Source organism: Larimichthys crocea, chromosome XVIII (genome assembly GCF_000972845.2).
Source record: "Larimichthys crocea isolate SSNF chromosome XVIII, L_crocea_2.0, whole genome shotgun sequence".
In the NCBI taxonomy this organism is placed as follows: domain Eukaryota; kingdom Metazoa; phylum Chordata; class Actinopteri; family Sciaenidae; genus Larimichthys; species Larimichthys crocea.
This window is the reverse complement of record NC_040028.1, coordinates 12,838,499-12,855,765: the sequence shown is the minus strand read 5'-3', so window position 1 is coordinate 12,855,765 and position 17,267 is coordinate 12,838,499. Positions and strand designations below refer to the sequence as shown.

Sequence of the window (17,267 nt, the reverse complement as noted above, 5' to 3'; positions counted from 1 at the left end):
GCTGCGTCTTATTCAAAACGTGACTGCTAGCAGCCAAATGGGACATTTGACATTTGGATAACCTGAGTCTGAAATATTGGAAATTTCTGACAACTATCACTTCTGGCACAAAAGAAGATCATTTAGGATAGTTAGGAGGTCTGACTGCAAGGTTAGTAGTCAGAGGAATAATGCATGGAAACTACCGAATTGGAATAAACAGAGACTTTCCTGTTGCTCCCATTCTGCTGATGGTGAGTGAATGCATCATTAATGTTAATCTGGGAACAGTCACATTGCATAAATTTTGTTTACAGATTAAACTAACGACATACAGTGAGTTAATTAGTCAGCTCTACAGGGGTTGGTTGGTCTTGTACCTTAACTAAAGTGGTCTTTGACTAGGAACGTTGGATCTTTCTGAAATCTCTAATATTCAAACTGGAACTAAACTGAAACCCAAATGTAATAGATATGATGTCATAGTGTCACATGTTTTTTTTTTAGCCTCACAGGATCAACTCTGCAGTCATACAAGCATCTTCTTGTTTCTAATACACACAGTGTTCCTGTCTCTGCAATCCATCCGACGTGACATGAAAGAAACTCCCAGCGAGAAAGCGACTCAGCATTTCCCAGAGTGTGAACTCGTCTTTTAAGTTCTACGTGTTACTGTATAATATTTAACACCCGGGGTCCTGCGTGATATATGAGTACCACCACACAACTCTGTGTTCTTCATTAGCAGCACTTTCATTTATCAACACAATCACAGACATTTGTTTCCATCTGCTCCATGTGGAGCTATCTGCTCCCTCCCCCCACATTCTGCTCGCCCCCTGCCCTCCGAGGCAGACGTGGCTCTACAGTCCTGACTAGTGTGATCCAGTTCTCATCCGAGGACAGATTAGCAGTATTGAGTGACATCTGAGGCACCGATACAGCAGAGCCTCGGCAAATCATCACTCTACATGTAAACTAAATGGTCAAGTCATAGAAGTAGAGTTCACAGGGTGGATCACACGTCAGACAGCCAGGTCGTCACAAAGCTTCAGGGGATTATTACAGAGGAAAAAGCCACTGTATATAAGCAAGAGGACAGTTAATCAAATTATCTGATTTAGAGACTCCACACACTGCTGCAGTATGAACAGCCCCCTCATCCCATCAGGGTCAGCTTATAGGGGACTCCCCCTCCCATAGAGGGTCAAGGGCAGACCATCTCCCGTGTCATTCAGGACCTGACTGGATGAAAAATCAATATGTTCAGGCTCTGCACTCTGTCTCTACAGTATGTCATCCCCACTGTTTGATAGCTGTTGGCATTTTGATGGACAAAACATTTTACCAAATAAATCGAGGAGGTTGAAGATGCATTTGTCCTTTTTTCCCTCCCTTTACTCTCATAAACTAATGGCTGCACTAATCTTAAGTTGGTTCGATCTGGATTGGACCAAAGCACGTGTGATCTGATCACAATGTGTTAGATACCGTCTGTTAGTGCAGCCTGATAAAGACAGAAACCAGATTTTTTTAATTCTTCATGGATCGTTTGAAGACATCCAACAATAACTGAGTCACTGATGACATTAAACAGATTGAGACTGAGAGGAAGTCTGTGATTGAACAAACGATGAGACAATGGTTTGAAGGTGGCCAAAATAACAACAAGAGTTTGACGAACCCTTTCCTGGCGCAGTGTTACAGAAATATCACATTTTAAACTTGACAAAGGTCAGTGGTGGAAGACGTATTCAGATCCTTGATTTCATTCAAAGTAACAATGCTGCAACATAAAACTTAAAAGTGCCCCATGTAGAAAAATATACTCATAAACCCGTGTGAGTGTTTTACTATTATATATTATATTATTCATTGTAATTCTGGATTAATTCGTGGGGAAGTAGAAGTTGGTTTAGGTGGAGCTAAATTGAACAGTTTTATACTATTGAGAGGTTTAATCTATAACAGTGCATCATATTTTATAAACTTAAAAGTAGTCAAACTAAAGCCATCATGGTGGACTCTTAATAAGTGCCCTGCAGACCCAACGTTTTTATCCTCAAGAACCCCTTTTTGGTGTTTAAGGTTCATTGGAGGGCAGAAAAGAGTTCTTTAAGTCACAACAAATAGTTTCTATAGTATAAGAACCTTGTATGTTTGATAATGTTCTTTTCAAAAGTTCTTTGGAGTACTGATTACTGGTCAAAGGGGGACTTACCACCTTTGTAAACCAACAAAGGGACAGTTTGAACACTTGGGTTTTAACTAATGGCAGCTACATGCCTAACCTACTGACTTGTGGCAGTGTGTAGAAATTGTTGTTGTGGTGCTGTTTCTAATTATAAAGGTTAATATTCTACAACTACTTTTTGGAGAAAGCAAGTAATGTGATCGTTTATATATTATTATTATTATAAACTTTAATTTCTAAGGTTTTAGGTTTTTTCAAATCATTCAAAACTACACAATCTGTGGCGTCATTTATAAACTATACGCTATCAGCACTATGAGCAACAACTATGGAATGAATTACAGTGCAGACATTCATCAAAATATTAGTATTTTGGCATTTACAGAGCTGCCAACGATCTCACAGACAAGCTTGTTAAAAGTTACATGCGCACTTTGGTTTCAAGTGTGTTCAAATCTTAAACCTGAAGCAAAGAAAACAATCAATGGGAAACAGATAATTATGATAGAACAAAAGGCTCCTTGTCATTTTCTGCAGCGTGTTCGCCCTTTTGGCCTTCATCTGTAGCTTTCTACAGAGCCAGCAAAAGCACAGCGAGATATCTGAGTGAGAGAGAAAGACAGAGAATCAGGAAGAAAGGAGAAAACGTCAAAGAAGAAGCAGGCATTGAATTAAGAATGGGAGCGAGACAAGAGCGAAACAATAAAAGAAAGCATGGTTATACAACTGGGAGCCTCACAAGAGAGTCTGCCTTTGGCAAGGCTTCTTCAATATGGCTGCTAAGATAACAAGGCAGGAATTATCTCCCAAAGTGCTATTAATAGCAGGCAAGTCACATCTTGTCCCTCAGTGAGGGAGCATCCTGCGCCCAGAGGCACTACTTTCCCATTTTAACTATTTTTCAAATGTGCAGTTTGACAGACATGTGCAAGCTGGGACAGACTGCAGAGACTCTCAGTTATAATGCCTCATCACAGTGACTGCTGTTTTTGCTGTGATGACACTAAAGGCCACGTTCACTGATGGCCAGAGGAACATGAGTTTAAATTCTAAGTAGTATTAAGGAGTAAGGAGTATCTCACCACAAGGTCCCTGTACTGTAGAAGTTCTTCTGGAGCTCTCAATCATATCAGCAATGAACTTTGAACCTCGGTTTATTAAGAGGAACTCTGGAGGGTTTTAGGTGTCAAAGTTTGTTTGTTGGGGAGTACTTCTGCATATGAGGGGTTCAAAAAGAGTTAAACAACATTTCTAAAATGAATAAACCAACACATTTGATTTTTACACCAAAAACATGATTTGGCAAAATACATAAGATTTAGAAAGAAAGAAAGAAAGAAAGAAAGAAAGAAAGAAAGAAAGAAAGAAAGAAAGAAAGAAAGAAAGAAAGAAAGAAAGAAAGAAGAAAAGAAACTGCGCAAAATCTGATAAACTGACTGACATGATATCACTTGGGTCAGCGCCGGCTGGGCCTGTTACAGAAAATCTGAAAGTTGAAGATAGAAAGAGGTGATTGTACCTGAACTCTGCTCTGCTACTAGGACTGTCAGCAGTCCTAGTAGCATTGTGGGTAGATACCAGGTTTTGACCAAGGGCCGACCTCTGTGCCTAAAAACTACAGTTCCACTAATGGTCACCTGAGGCTGGCTCCAGAAGTGTCTCCATAAGTCCCCATGTTGAAATGTCCAACTTCACAGCAGAAATAAACATGTTTACAGCCTGGTACAAAAAACAGTTTTGGTCTCTGTAGCTAATTTCCCCGTTCATGACAACTGTACTGAGGGTGAATTTATATACAACTCACCTGTTCAGGTTATATTAAGGCTTCAAGTTATGCAGAATTAATGGCGTGCCTGCTTTGACTGACAGGAGGGTGCTGTTACAGATGGCGTGTTGCTGATTGTCCACATCTTTGCCGATTTTTAGATTAGCTGGGAGGTGAAAATGGCAGACCACCAACATGGCGGTGGCCAGAGCCACAGCTCCTTGGAAACCAGTGGTGTTCTTTTGATAATGAATTTGAAAATCTACAACTCATTGTCAACTGGGTAACCTCTCACCTGATGACTATTTCCTGATTTAATCAAATGGACTTATTTGATCAAAGGCTGTTTCTTTGGAAAAAGAGAACTTTTAACCTGTAAACTAAGGTGCCAGGCGTAGTGATCTTGTGGCATTCTCGCCCGGCTTGGGAATGAATTCTTAGCATCAGGATTAGCCCACATTGCACCCAGGCAGCACTGCTGACCTGGCCATGATGTCAGTGTCACACTAACCCACAGTAGTAGTCTTTGAGGGAACAGGAAATTGATGCTTTAAATCATACCCTGCCTTCACAGCACCCACTCTCACACTCACAGTCATCCAGAGAGAGAGAGAGAGAGAGGTATGTACACAAGCAGCATGTCACCCTTTGCATATGGCACATTTATTTAAGGAAAGAGTAAGAACAGCAACACAATGTGCTCACTCTCCACACGCCTCCAAGTGACCACCCACCACATCCGCACCAACCAAGAGGTGCAGCGCACAGCGGACCTGCATAGGCTGTTGATTTGGAAATAGTCACACTGAGATATTTTCTGTTCTTTAATGCTTCACACATTTACAATTCAATTGGACAGTGGATATTTTTAAACCTTCTCACGTCCATATTTTTGTCTGCTTGTCTAAGTGGAGCCCATACCCTGAAAAACAAGCTGTTTGCCTTTGGCCTTAGACCTCTAGGACGAGCAACAAAGATAGCACTGTACGCTGTGAGAACTACATGTGTGTTTGTCTGTTCTTACTATGCAGCAGGCTCATAATCTGCATCGTGGCTGCTGGGATTTACAGAGGATTATAGATTTCATACCAGCTGCTGGATTCTGTTTTAAACTTGGACTGACGTTTGTAATAACATGGAGTGTATATGAGGGATTCCTAACTTGGTGTCTCAGGTGATAACTACTAAGGTTATTTATTTATGACCTCTAACCTCTGGGTTTCAACAGCCGTTTCTTCACACACATATTTGCGAGCAGCAAGCACTCACACACAAGTCAGGATGGCTTCAGGTCTGTCATTTTAAACACAATGGAAGTTTTATTCCAACTGAAGAACACTTGTTTTAAAATAATGCTTCACTTGATGGATCTGTTTGAACTCCACCTAGGGCCACCTCATTTAAAAGTCTGAAGACAGATTGTCACAGATGGTTTAATTTGTCCTCTGCAGTGTGTATATTCATATTACACAAACCTCTGCTGCCGCATATAAGAGATGTGACCACATCACACTGGGAATTTTTGGAATGTATTTAAAGATTTTGCTGCTAGTTTTTAAAGCCTTGAGTGGTTTTAAACTCCCCATGAGCCTGATCGCTGCTTGGCAGGGACCTTCTAATGGTTCTAATGGTTCGCTGAAAGTGACTGGACTTTTATTGTCTGTGAAAAGCTCTTCTTAACTGGAGGTATTTGTTGTAATTAAATAAATGATAATCTCATGTTTGGGATTTTATGTACTTTTATTATTTGTTTTCACAATAAAACACGTTGTAACTTTATTAAAGGAGAATATAAATAAAGTATAATCTAATAATCTTTTATTTTAAATAGATAAAAGATGAACATCCTGACTGTGTTGCTTTACTTTGAGCCTTACCAGTAGTGAAGCTGGAGAAGAGCTTGTGGTGTCATTAAAACACTTTCTTGTGTACAAAGTTGAGCTGATGTGGTGGTTGCTAGGAGAAAGGTAGTGGTCAAAATGGAAATGGTTCATCTTCAAAGCAACCTGCCATGAAAAAATGTCAAGTCAATCAGACTTTTGTATGGTGGGCACAGTTGTAAATGACATCAGTTAATGTCTATAGCACATTTTATGCTAATCTGACTACTATCTTGCTGTGACAGACAGATGATTACCTCATCATCACCTTTCTGCCTCTTCACTTGCAGCGCAAGACAACTCCTTCGTTCAATGAATCAGACTGCGAGCAAATATAAACGCTGATGCAAGTTATTTGTATTTGTTTAAATAAATACATAATATAGGATTTTGTATGAAATATTGTTGACACATGTAATCAAGGCCAGTAATGCTTGTATGCTTGAGTATTTTCTTTGCAGATGTTATGTAACACATACAGTTTGAGGTAATGTCTGTAAATTCTATAATTCATTCATTTCTATCATTTACTACATTTTGTAGTAATTTTGTTCCTTTCCATTTAAATCATAATGTGCTGAAGTTAAAGACACGTTGTTCTTTTCAGTGTAATAATCTGTCATTAGAGCTCAGGGAAGTCGTCCTGACACTGACTTCGCTCCAGCAGCTTCTGTGTGGGTCTTTAGTAGATTTCCACTGCAGCTGGCCCTTTAACAGGCGCCTCTTGGCATTGATGCTTGAAAAAAATGTGAATGAAATCCAGCCATTCATAAAAATAGGACACTGCGGCGCTGTGATTGGCCAAACCGAGACTCATGCATAATTCATTAGCTCCATAGAAACCATTGGCTGTTTTGCTTAACAGACAGGGTCGACCAACCAATTGGCGCGTGACTCTGCGTGCCGCTCGAGCCCAGGGGAAAAACCGAGCGGGCCATTAACGAAAAGCTCAGTCAAGTTTTGTGGGTCGAAGGACGCGCATCAGTTTATCCGTACGCAGAGACTACGCGGCTGTCTACACGCTGTTTTTTTTCATTTGTGGATATTTCTGCCGCATTCTGTCCACATAAAGGAGGGCTACACTCAGACACGGTAAGCTGCAGCGTTTATTTCAGCGAGAAGTTGCTCTGACGAAGCTCCGGTGCGGTTAGATATTTTTTCTAACGCTCTCTTAGACTACAGAAAAAGCGCAACGCCATCTTATTAAAAGACTCTTATGTGGTGACCATTTTATTTGGTCACACAGAGCGTGTGTGTGTGTGTGTGTGTGTGTGTGTGTGTGTGTGTGTGTTCTCTCGGGTTATCTGCGTGGATATTATTGTCTTCGTCTTATCAGCGCGGTCAGGCGACTGTTTGATTTTTTTTTTTTATGAATGGACGGGCCGTCTCTCTCTCTCTCTCTTTTTTTCTCCCTCTGTGTTTCCACTCGGGTCGAGTTTCACTTCATTGAGAAAAACAAGGGATGGGTGGGTGGGGGAAGGGGCGGGAGGGGGAGGAGTAGAGGGGGTGGGGGTCGGGTGGATCTCCGTCCCCTCTCTCCCCTCCCTCCCTCTCTCCCCCTCTCCTCCCCCCCTCTCCTCCTCCCTCCCCCCTCTCTCCCCCTCCTCCCCCGCTCTCCCCCCTCTCTCCTCCTCTCTCCTCCCTCCAACACACAAAGTTGTGAGGAGAATGTGGCTAATTTAGTCAGGTCGGCGCGGTGCTAAAAGTTAGCCCGAGTTACGCAGTGTCCCGGTTCGGCTTGTTTACTTTGGACACAAGCTGGCTGACCGTGCTAAAGTCTGCCCGGTCCTGGCGCGGTGTACTTGATGTTTCTGATTCTTAGTGTTAGAGGCTGCTGTCCCGTGTGAGGACCAGCCGGTCACTGTAGTATTTGATTTTAGTAGCAGCAGTAGTAGTAGTAGTAAATGTCCTGTTATTTTAAATCCATAAATGGAGGCTCATTTCTCCTTAAAGTGGCTCCACATGAGAGCGTGTACAAAGACTACATGTTCTGTCTGTAATTATTGCCCAGCAGCTATACTGTATTCGTCATCTATTAACAGCAGATAGAGGAGTGAGTCACGTCACTGTGCTGAGGAGGCTGTGAGCACAGAGGGCAGTGTGGATGCTTTACTGTTGTTGTTGTTGGTGGAAAGGAACTTTTTTTTTTGATAGTAGGCTAGTGTACACAGGGCAGCTGGGAGTTTGAGTTCTGCCAACAGCTTTATGGGTGGTGGAGCCGCACGTCTTTCAGGCTGGTAGGATGTGTGTATGATATGTAATGCTCACAGATGGCTGGTGAGCGTGGCTTATGTAACAGTGATGGAGAATGACCTAACGTGTGTTTACACTGTGCTCTCCTCAAAGAGCTGCTTGTTGGTTAAATAGAGAGGCTGGAGGAAGATGGGGGCTTTGTTGCAGCGTCACAATAGGATGCAGAGTGCCGGTTCTCCTGCTACATGAACATGCTACTGTGTGATGAAGCACACACACACACACACAGTGAAACTGACAGTGTACTTGTACTAAGGTCCAGGTGACTGCACATGTTCCTGCTCTTAAAGTGTGTGTTTCTTGTGTTTTTTTCCAGTGACCCAGGCACTGTCGCTTTAAAGCGAACACCCCCCTCCCCTTCCCCCCAACATTGGTACCCCCCACCCCCATCCCACCCCTCGATCACCCAGATAACATGGACGGATTCTATGACCAGCAAGTCCCATTTATGGTCCCACCCAGTGTAAGTGAACGCACGGCAGCCTCAAACCTCACATCCTCACGCTCCATATATCACCACACATCTACAGTCTACAATCCACCTGACTTTCTGTCTGCATCATCTGCTTTCTGTTGACCCTCTTGACATTTGTTCGTCTTCGCTCTCCCAACAGCACAAGTCTCACGTGGCGGAACCGTCTCACAGCAGGCCTCTGAACGACAGGAAGAGGAAGTTTGTTGACACAGAGCTCGCCCAGGACACAGAAGGTAATGTCTGCTCCTGTGTGTGCTGTTTTAACATGGAATTAGACTGGTGGAAAACTATACTCAATATCGATGACTGCTTTGATTTCCAGAACTCTTCCAAGACCTCAGTCAGCTGCAGGAGATCTGGATTGCTGAAGGTGAGTTCTGTATTCATTTTCTAAGAACTTCTCACGTTGCTTCTTGGCATGGAAAGTCCTCCATCTATCCAACAACACGGTTTCATAATGTGTCTCTTAGTCATTGGTGCACAGAGTGAAATTAGGCAAGTTTTCAGATTAAAGATTAACTTGATGAGAATGTGAAGTATTGCTATTTTTGTTCTGGCAACTAGAGCAAGAAGAGCAAAGTCCTCCACACGAGAAGCTGCCTGTGCCTTCACTAAAAGTCGCCGTGTTCAGCTGCTTCCTTTCTCCCTTTTCACACTGCATTATGTTTGTAGATGAAACAGTTAACTTGCTTCCAGCAGTTAGTTTGTAAGCCGCAGTGAGGTCAGAAGAGGTTTGATTTTTCTCACGTGTGATATTCTCGGTCTCTTTACAGCCCAGGTGCCCGACGATGAACAGTTTGTCCCAGATTTCCAGTCGGACAGCTGTAAGTACTCTCTGCCTGTGTGTCCTCCAAACTGCTTTCTCGACATCAGTCAAAGCCCACACAGGATTAGGATCTTTAGCCCAGTCGGTTTCTCGTGGCGATTGGGTCTGGTAATGGAGTTATGTTTTAGCAGAGCAGCGTCAGATATCTTCACAGCTCTTAGGAGCTCTTATTATCAACCCGTCCTCCCCCTGCAGAGGACGAACCATCCTCCATCTTCAAACAGAAACACGGCTCTGGGAAAGGTTTCTCCTTCCTTCTCTCTCTCTTCCCCCTCCCTCCCTCCATTTTGAGTTTAATCAGCCGATTGGCATGGGGCATCACATGAGCCAAGCTCCTAATCTGATTTCACACTTTCCCGCACTCAGGCCCTGCTGCTGATGTGGGCTAGATTCCAGTGGATAGGGCAGCTTTTTCGGAGCTGCCTGTTTCAGTCCTTCTCCTCAGAACTTGTATCTGAACGGCTCCACACAGCCTTCTGTTTGTCTCCGCACACTGCCTTCAGTCTGCAGCTCAGGGATATATTTGTATTATGCCCAATGAAGCATTTTATGACCCCTCCTCCCCTCCCTGCTGTCCTCTGAGTTTATGTTTTCGTCTGATGCGTAGGAGGTGGAGACAGGGTGTGGTTGCTGCCTGTCTTTGTCAGGGCTGCCTTTTTAAATCTTGGTTAATGTGGCACGACGAGCTGCAAACTGACCACTTGGCCGCCGCACTGTAACGTATTATTGAGGTCGGCACATAGACATGTATGTATTTTAACAGACAGAGAGCACCGTGTGTGTGTGTGTGTGTGTGTGTGTTACTGAGAAGGGAGTTTGGCAGTTGCTTCTGTTGCTAGGCTGCAGGCCATTCTCTCTCACAAGTTGCCTATTCACCAAAACCAGATTTTCCGATATGAGCTACAGTCAGTCGGACATCACATGGGGTGAAGCACCATTCCACTGACCCCAAACTGTGAATCATTTTGCTCTAGGGTGGAGGAGCAAAGAGGTTGGGCGCTACTTGGTTAATCCCCTTCCCCTGGCCGAGCGGTCCAGAGTAAGAAAAGATGCCTAATCTGCCCATTATTTACTGTTCTGTCTGTGTGAGGAGTCTCACTCCAGCCATTAGGTTTCACAGCGCACACATGGGAGCTCACATACCCATTGTTAGCTCTGCTTAGGTCCATCAGCACCACGGGTGATTTATTTGGCTCCCACTCCCTCTGCGCCCAGGGATCCAGTTTCTGCCTGGCTATTATGTGGCGCCCCGGAAACTGCAGCCGATCGGCAGAAAGCTGCAGCGAGTGTCTAATGGTTACAGCGCGGGGAGAAGAAAATCATTCACCGCCATTAGATTACAGCCACACTGATTCATGGGTATTGGTGCAGGGCTGCCCTAATGGGAATCAGACGAGAAGTTTGATAGCTTTTGTGTGTGTAGTGCAGTTAGTATCGCGCTACCTAGCAGCACTGGATGGATGGCTGTTTTCAGAGCCTGGTCAACCATCATTAGGACACATGATAAATTGCTGCTAAGTGGCTCTGTCTGTCGAGGGAATACAGAGACATTGTCCATGCGTCCATTTATCCATCAGTTCCAAATGTGGTTAAGAGAACTGCTGCACTTGTGTTTATGGCTTCAATTAGGTAATATTTGGAGTTTATCTAATGTGCTCCTCTGTGCATCTCCTCCTCTCCTGTCTAGTGATGTTTCATGGACCGCCACCAGCCAAGATCAAACGAGAGCTGACTCCCTCCAAAGAGCTGTCTCCCTGTCGCCAGGACAGGAGTCCCATGCCCTACGGAGAGAAGTGCCTTTACAGCTACAGGTATGTATCTGTGGTTAGATTAGCAGTGCACCGCGAGCGTGGCTCGTATTGATTATCCCTCTGTGATTAATGCTGTTCCATCTGCTCATCCACAGTGCCTGTGACAGGAAGCCCACTCCCGGGTTCAAGCCATTAACTCCCCCGTCAACGCCGGTCTCTCCTTGCGGCCCCACCAGCACAGCGGGAACGCACCCACTGAGTGAGCAGACCCCACCCCCCCACACCCACGTAGCCAGTCAGACTCCGGGGCCCCGTCCAGTGCACGTACAGCAGCCCATAGCGGCGAGCGCGGGATCTCCCAACCAGCAAGCACTCCCGGTCCACAGCCCGCCATTCGCCGTGCCCTGCGCGCCCATCAACCAGGATGCCAGCAACTTCACGCCTGAGCACAGGTGAGCTGAGCTGCTGCATCACCTCTTTCTGTGAGCAAGTGTATCAGTCAAAAGGTTAATTCCTGTTCCTCTCCCTGTCTGTAGGTTCCAGAGGCAGATGTCAGAGCCATGTCTACCTTTCCCCCCATCAGAGAGTCAGGGGCGCCCCCAGTTCTTGCCCCAGCCCACTAGCAGCAGCAACAACAACAGCCTGCCACGTGACAGTCGGCCACCATACCACCGGCAGATGTCGGAGCCGCTGGTAGCCGTGCCTCCCCAGGGTTTCAAGCAAGAGCTCATCGACCCACGATACACAGAGCAGGGCGTCCCCACCATGGGCCCCCCAGGTCCACCCCAGGGCCCTCAACGTCAGGCTGCTTTCCACCCCATGGCCATCAAGCAGGAGCCTCGTGACTTCTGCTTTGATTCTGGTGAGTGTCAGGCTTTAGAGAACAGTCCGTAACTTCTCAAGACTTCCCCATGGAGCTTTCTGCTCTGAACCAAGGCAGCCCGCCGCTCACTGTGTGCAAGCAATTGTCTGGGGCTGAGTGCAAGTAGAGCAGACAGAGTGTGAGGAATGTGCCCGGCCGTGTTTGTTCTGGGCGCTAACACGTGCCTGTGAGTTTTAGCATGCAGCAGAGGGCCCGGGTGCACCAGGTGCTCCTTTCACACAAACGCACCCTCCAAGCGCATGTTCGCGCCTCCAAGCCTAATCTGCATCATTTCTCCAGAGTCATGCCTGCAAAGTAAAAGTGGGTCTTTTAGCTCAGCCTAAGCCTCCAAGGGCAAAAAGTAAATGGGTCATCCAGCCAGGTGCAGAGAGAACCTTCTTCACTGAGCCTACCTGGAATAGATCTAGGCCAGAGCACTCGGAGGACTTAGTGACCTGCAGCGCGGCGTTTGTACGAGCCTCGTTGCGGATCAACAATAACGTACAAGAGGCCAAATGGTGCGGGCCCTCTTCACGAAGCCTTGTCAAACAGTCGCGGCAGAGATGCTGTTTACTCACATGGTAGATCAAACAAGGCAGAGCTACTGTTGCTGCATTGTTTGATCCTAACGCCCACACAACCCAGCTGTCGTCCTCTCTGTTTTCCCACTTTTTCCCCGTTCCCTCGTACTCTCGTTCCACCCCTGCCTGGTGGGTGACCGGCTGGCCGGGCGATGATGTAATGCCAAATCCTCTTAGCTTCTTATGGCCTTTTTAAATACCTACGTCACAGAGGCCTGGTATCTCTGCGTGGTTGGAAGAAGTGTGTGTCCGACATACCATTATAGAACATATCGTTGCCACAGTGCTGGTGGAAGAGTTGCTCTTCATGGTCAGACAGCAGTCGCTTTCTGCAGACTCTTGCTTGAAGTTAGGACGGGAGGAGACAGACACTTGAGGAGACACTCGCTCAGGATTGATCTCTGGCTGTCTTATCAGCAGACAGGAAACAAGACATAAAATAACAGAGCGGGGCTTTACACACTGCAGAGACACTGCAAACGGAAGACAGGCCTTGACCCCTCGGGTGGGGGAGGAGCAGCTTAACTCGATTGTCATTGAGATTTAAAACAACAAGCATGGTGCTAATCCTATTTCCAGGCTCGGTGGACATGCGAGGGATTGTAGTGCACGGTCTAGAGTACTGATCTGGACTTATGTCCACTTTTAGGCATGTTTAGGATCGGACATTTTCAGGCCCAGTTGTTGGAACTGCAGTGTCTCCTCCAAAGAGTTTGGACACTGTGTATCTTTGTCCAAATATATCTGTCAGCTGCAAGGTGGATTGTGATGTATTACACTGTCCCTGGTCTAAATTTACACACCTTTCTTCTTCTCTTGTTCACAGAAGTGCCTAACTGTCAGTCATCGTTTGGGAGAGCGGGGAGCTTCTACCAAAATAACCATGAAAGTAAGTTCTGATGAACGTCTCAGATGTTTGGATTATTTAATCAGCGTGGTCCATCCTTTGTGACCCTGAATCTCGTGGTGCTGAAAGCTCAGCGTCTGTGAGAGAATAGCGGTCAGCAGCAGTGAGATGGCGAAAATCTATCAATGCATCTTGTGTAGCTCCTCCACACGCAGTCCATTTCTCACATCAGCAGCCGGCAGAGGCTTAGCGCAGTACAAGCTTCCACTCTTGGGAAGCTGCCCAGCTATATTGCTTTGCATGCAGTTCAGGTCTCTGGCCTGAACGTGGTCAATGGCCTCCATGTCAGAACAGAAGCCTCTTTCCCACGCTCATCATCTCACTAATGTCGTGCTTCTTCTGTTCTTCATTTCCAGGCTTCTCCTTTGACAGAGATACTCAGCTGTACTTTGATGACACCTGTGTGGTCCCTGAAAGATTAGAAGGTAAAACACCAATGACAGAGCACAGACACTAGATATTGTATGCCTTTTTAAAGGCAGCTACTGTGGGCATTTTCTGGGACAGAGTCCAGTCCTTTGGCTGCTCATGGTGCAGAATGAACAGCGAGTCCACTTCACAGTGACCATCTGGCAGGAATGTCTCACCACACTGTGGCCGTGGTGGAGTACAGTGCTGACTGACACTTTCCCCTTCTGCTTCTTCTTCTTTCTTCTGATCACAGGTAAAGTAAAACAGGAACCCTCTGTCTATCGTGATGGACCGCCCTACCAGCGCCGGGGCTCCCTGCAGCTCTGGCAGTTCCTGGTCACGTTACTGGATGATCCGGCCAATGGCCACTTCATAGCCTGGACTGGTCGTGGCATGGAGTTCAAGCTCATTGAGCCCGAAGAGGTCAGTTCCCAATGTCCACAACTGGACTTCTGTCCTGTCCTGTGTATTCATGTTGATCTAATGAGTTTCATTTCCAATCCATGTTGCTAACATGGATTTCTTTGTGTTCCTGCTCTCAGGTGGCTCGTCGCTGGGGCATCCAGAAGAACAGACCAGCCATGAACTATGACAAGCTGAGTCGCTCGCTGCGTTACTACTACGAGAAAGGCATCATGCAGAAGGTAAAGGCACGTTCACCTTTTCTTTACTCTCCCTCCTCAGCGACTTTGTGCAGCACAAAGATTTGATTAAAACCACGGGGGGTTCTGAGTCAGCAGCTAAATACTTGTGTTTTGGTCACATTTCTGTTCAGTGTTTGCTGCCTCAGATCCAAATCAAGTTTAAATTTGATGGCGGATCAGTGATGGTCACAAACCGGAGTCTAATATGTCTCCCGTCCTTCTTCTCAGGTGGCCGGTGAGAGGTATGTGTACAAGTTTGTGTGCGACCCCGAGGCTCTCTTCTCCATGGCCTTCCCTGACAACCAGAGGCCCAACCTAAAGGTGGACCCAGACAGCCTGCCCGGGCTGGACGATGACACCGTGCCCCTCACCCACTACGATGAAAGCGCACCCTACCTGCTGGATGCCGGGGAGCAGTGCGTGGCAGGCTTGCCCTTCCCGGATGGCTACAGCTACTAAGAAGACGCAGGGTCCCGACGCACGACACACACATGTTAACACGCAAACACTCCCAAAAGTCTGTCGACACCCACTCTTAAAAATCCCGAGCTGGAACTGCTGAGCTGCTTGGAAGAGGAAACTCAGGCGCCCGGCTCCTTCATGGTTCCCCCTCCTGCTCCCTGGAAAAACCTTCAGAGAACTCTGTAAGCTCCCTAAGCTGAGAAAGAATGAGGGGGAGAGAGAGAGAGAGAGAGAGAGAGAGAGTGAGAGAGAGATAGAGGGTCAGCAATGGGTGAACTGGAATCGGTCGCTCTGCCCACCTTACGAGCTTCTAAAAGTAAGGCTGCTGTTGCTATGGAGACCAAACGAAGCAACACCAACTTTAAAAAGAATGGACAGGACCTCCCCGCCCCGCCGCCCACCCCTCCTTTGTACAAGACTGAAAGAGTTGTTACATTTCTGAGTTTGTGACAATCTGCTTTTCTTAAAAACAATCAAATAACCTTTAGAGTAAAAACATAACAATCTAATGAGAGAATTCTAAATGCAGCACTATTCTATAGATGCCTTTTTGGGTACCCCACCCCCACCCACACCCTACATATTCATGTCACCACATCTGATCAACGAGATCTGTGAAAGGGCTTTAAATTGCAAAAGAAAACAAAAAACGGATCGATTAAACAAAAACACACGACACATTCTTACGGAAGAGGAAGAAAATGTCTTTTCTTTTTTCCCCTCAAAATTCTAAGTGGTCAGAATTTAGTTTGAGAATTCTGAGAATAATGATTCTTTTTTTTTTTTACTTTAAACTTGGAACTTAAATAAATTTTTCACGTGGCCATAATCCTCTTCCGTACATTCTACACCCACACTAATGAGTTAGTTTCCTGTAGATAGGACTTGTTTGTTTTTTGATATGCCAGCTGTTTTGTTGAAACTTTTTTCAGACCCAGAACTCTCAGGTTTCTGGGGCGTTGCTGTATTTCAGGCTAGTTGGTTGGGCTGCTCTCTCGTGTAAATGTTCCTTTCTTTAACCATTTCTACCCGCGTACGAGATTGTATCTGCTTCCCTTTAGAGACTGCACCCCGTGGTTGGAGCCCACAGTCTATACAGTACACTCCTCATGTCTGTTCATCACTGCTGGGTCCTTTTTTTTTTCTTTTTCTTTTTCTTTTCTTTTATTAAATATTGCTCAGTGATTAGTACTCCCATCTCCTCCATTTTTTTTAAAGGGATCCATAACACGAGTACATAATTTTCCCAGAGGCATTGATGATTCCTAAAAGCCTCAGAAGTTATTATGTATGATAGATGGTCGCGTTTTGTTTCTCCGTTTCCTCGGCAGTGTACTAGTTTCTCTGATGCACCAGTATGGCAGGAGCATCAGGACGTTGCATGCAAAAAAAAAACAACAAAAAAAGAAGAAGACTGGTGACATTTTGACACCTTCTTCTGGACACCTCTCTGCCAATCACACGTTGTCAGCGGGAGACTTCTGCTTGTCTTTGCATGGTGTAATCAGTCCAGACTGTGTCCACTAACATATCGCTTTACCGTCTCTGGACAAAGAAGATTTGTGATATTCTCTGCATTCTTTTTGTGTTCATTATCTATGTTTCTGAATGGGGGCAAAGACAAACGTATATAAAGTATATATTTTTGCTATAAGGCTGCATTTGTTTTGATTTTAATGTATAAGCTGTATAGATCTGGCTCTAATAGACATGTACCTTTTTAAAAGCCAATTATGATGCTACTACTGCAGACTGTTCCTTTAACAGGCCTCTGTGTGGGGTTGGAGAGTGGATGAGGAGAGGTTGTGTGTGTCTGTGTGTGTGTGTGTCTGTGTGTGTGTGTGTGTATGTATGGATAAAGGCCAGAGTTCCAGCTAAGGCCACAATGAAGACACGCATTATATCATGGGATCCACCCCGGGCCACAGTGGATTGTCTGCACTTGTATAGGCTTCAGTCCCCTCCCTTCACAATGTGTTTCTTACACTGCTGAGTTTATTATAATCTGTACTGGGTACAATAAACGGTCCTTTATGCTTCACTGGCTGCAGTCCTGGTGTGTTTCATCATTCCCTTTCCCCCTTCCCTGTTTGCAGTCCAGTCAGCTGACTGGCTGCCGTGCTCTGGCAGTCACTGCACTTGACCTGGCTGATTTCCCTGAGTCACATGCCTCTGATTCTTTGATACGTTTCGAGCAAACACTCATTCCTCATCTGGTTCATTCTCTTAACGCTGTAATTAGTGCACAAGTTAATTTAAGTGAGCAGTCCTACAAAA

At 45.5% G+C, this 17,267-nt stretch overlaps 1 protein-coding gene across 2 annotated transcripts; it reads left to right on the top strand.

Moving 5' to 3' along the window:
* The first annotated feature begins 6,430 nt into the window (after positions 1–6,430).
* On the top strand, positions 6,431–17,031 carry etv5a (ETS variant transcription factor 5a). 2 transcript variants are annotated; one of them, XM_027291007.1, is made up of 13 exons: positions 6,431–6,910; positions 8,388–8,534; positions 8,686–8,779; positions 8,869–8,916; positions 9,320–9,370; positions 11,060–11,183; positions 11,279–11,575; positions 11,660–11,985; positions 13,393–13,455; positions 13,830–13,898; positions 14,138–14,307; positions 14,427–14,534; positions 14,757–17,031. In XM_027291007.1, the coding sequence occupies exons 2-13, from the start codon at positions 8,487–8,489 to the stop codon at positions 14,985–14,987; spliced, it is 1,629 nt and encodes a 542-aa protein (XP_027146808.1). In that variant the 5' UTR covers positions 6,431–6,910; positions 8,388–8,486; the 3' UTR covers positions 14,988–17,031. The 2 variants fall into 2 exon arrangements, with proteins under 2 accessions (XP_027146808.1, XP_010738398.1); XM_010740096.3 differs by having other exon boundaries at positions 6,442–6,910; positions 14,427–14,528.
* The last annotated feature ends 236 nt before the right edge of the window (positions 17,032–17,267 follow it).

What these genes read in the sequence shown, in the direction of transcription:
- etv5a (XM_027291007.1), top strand. Translation starts at nt 8,487, where the DNA reads ATGGACGGATTCTATGACCAGCAAGTCCCATTTATGGTCCCACCCAGT. An exon ending in GCTCGCCCAGGACACAGAAG is followed by an intron (nt 8,780 to 8,868) that starts GTAATGTCTGCT and finishes TTTGATTTCCAG; the next exon opens with AACTCTTCCAAGACCTCAGT. An exon ending in TGACTTCTGCTTTGATTCTG is followed by an intron (nt 11,986 to 13,392) that starts GTGAGTGTCAGG and finishes TCTTGTTCACAG; the next exon opens with AAGTGCCTAACTGTCAGTCA.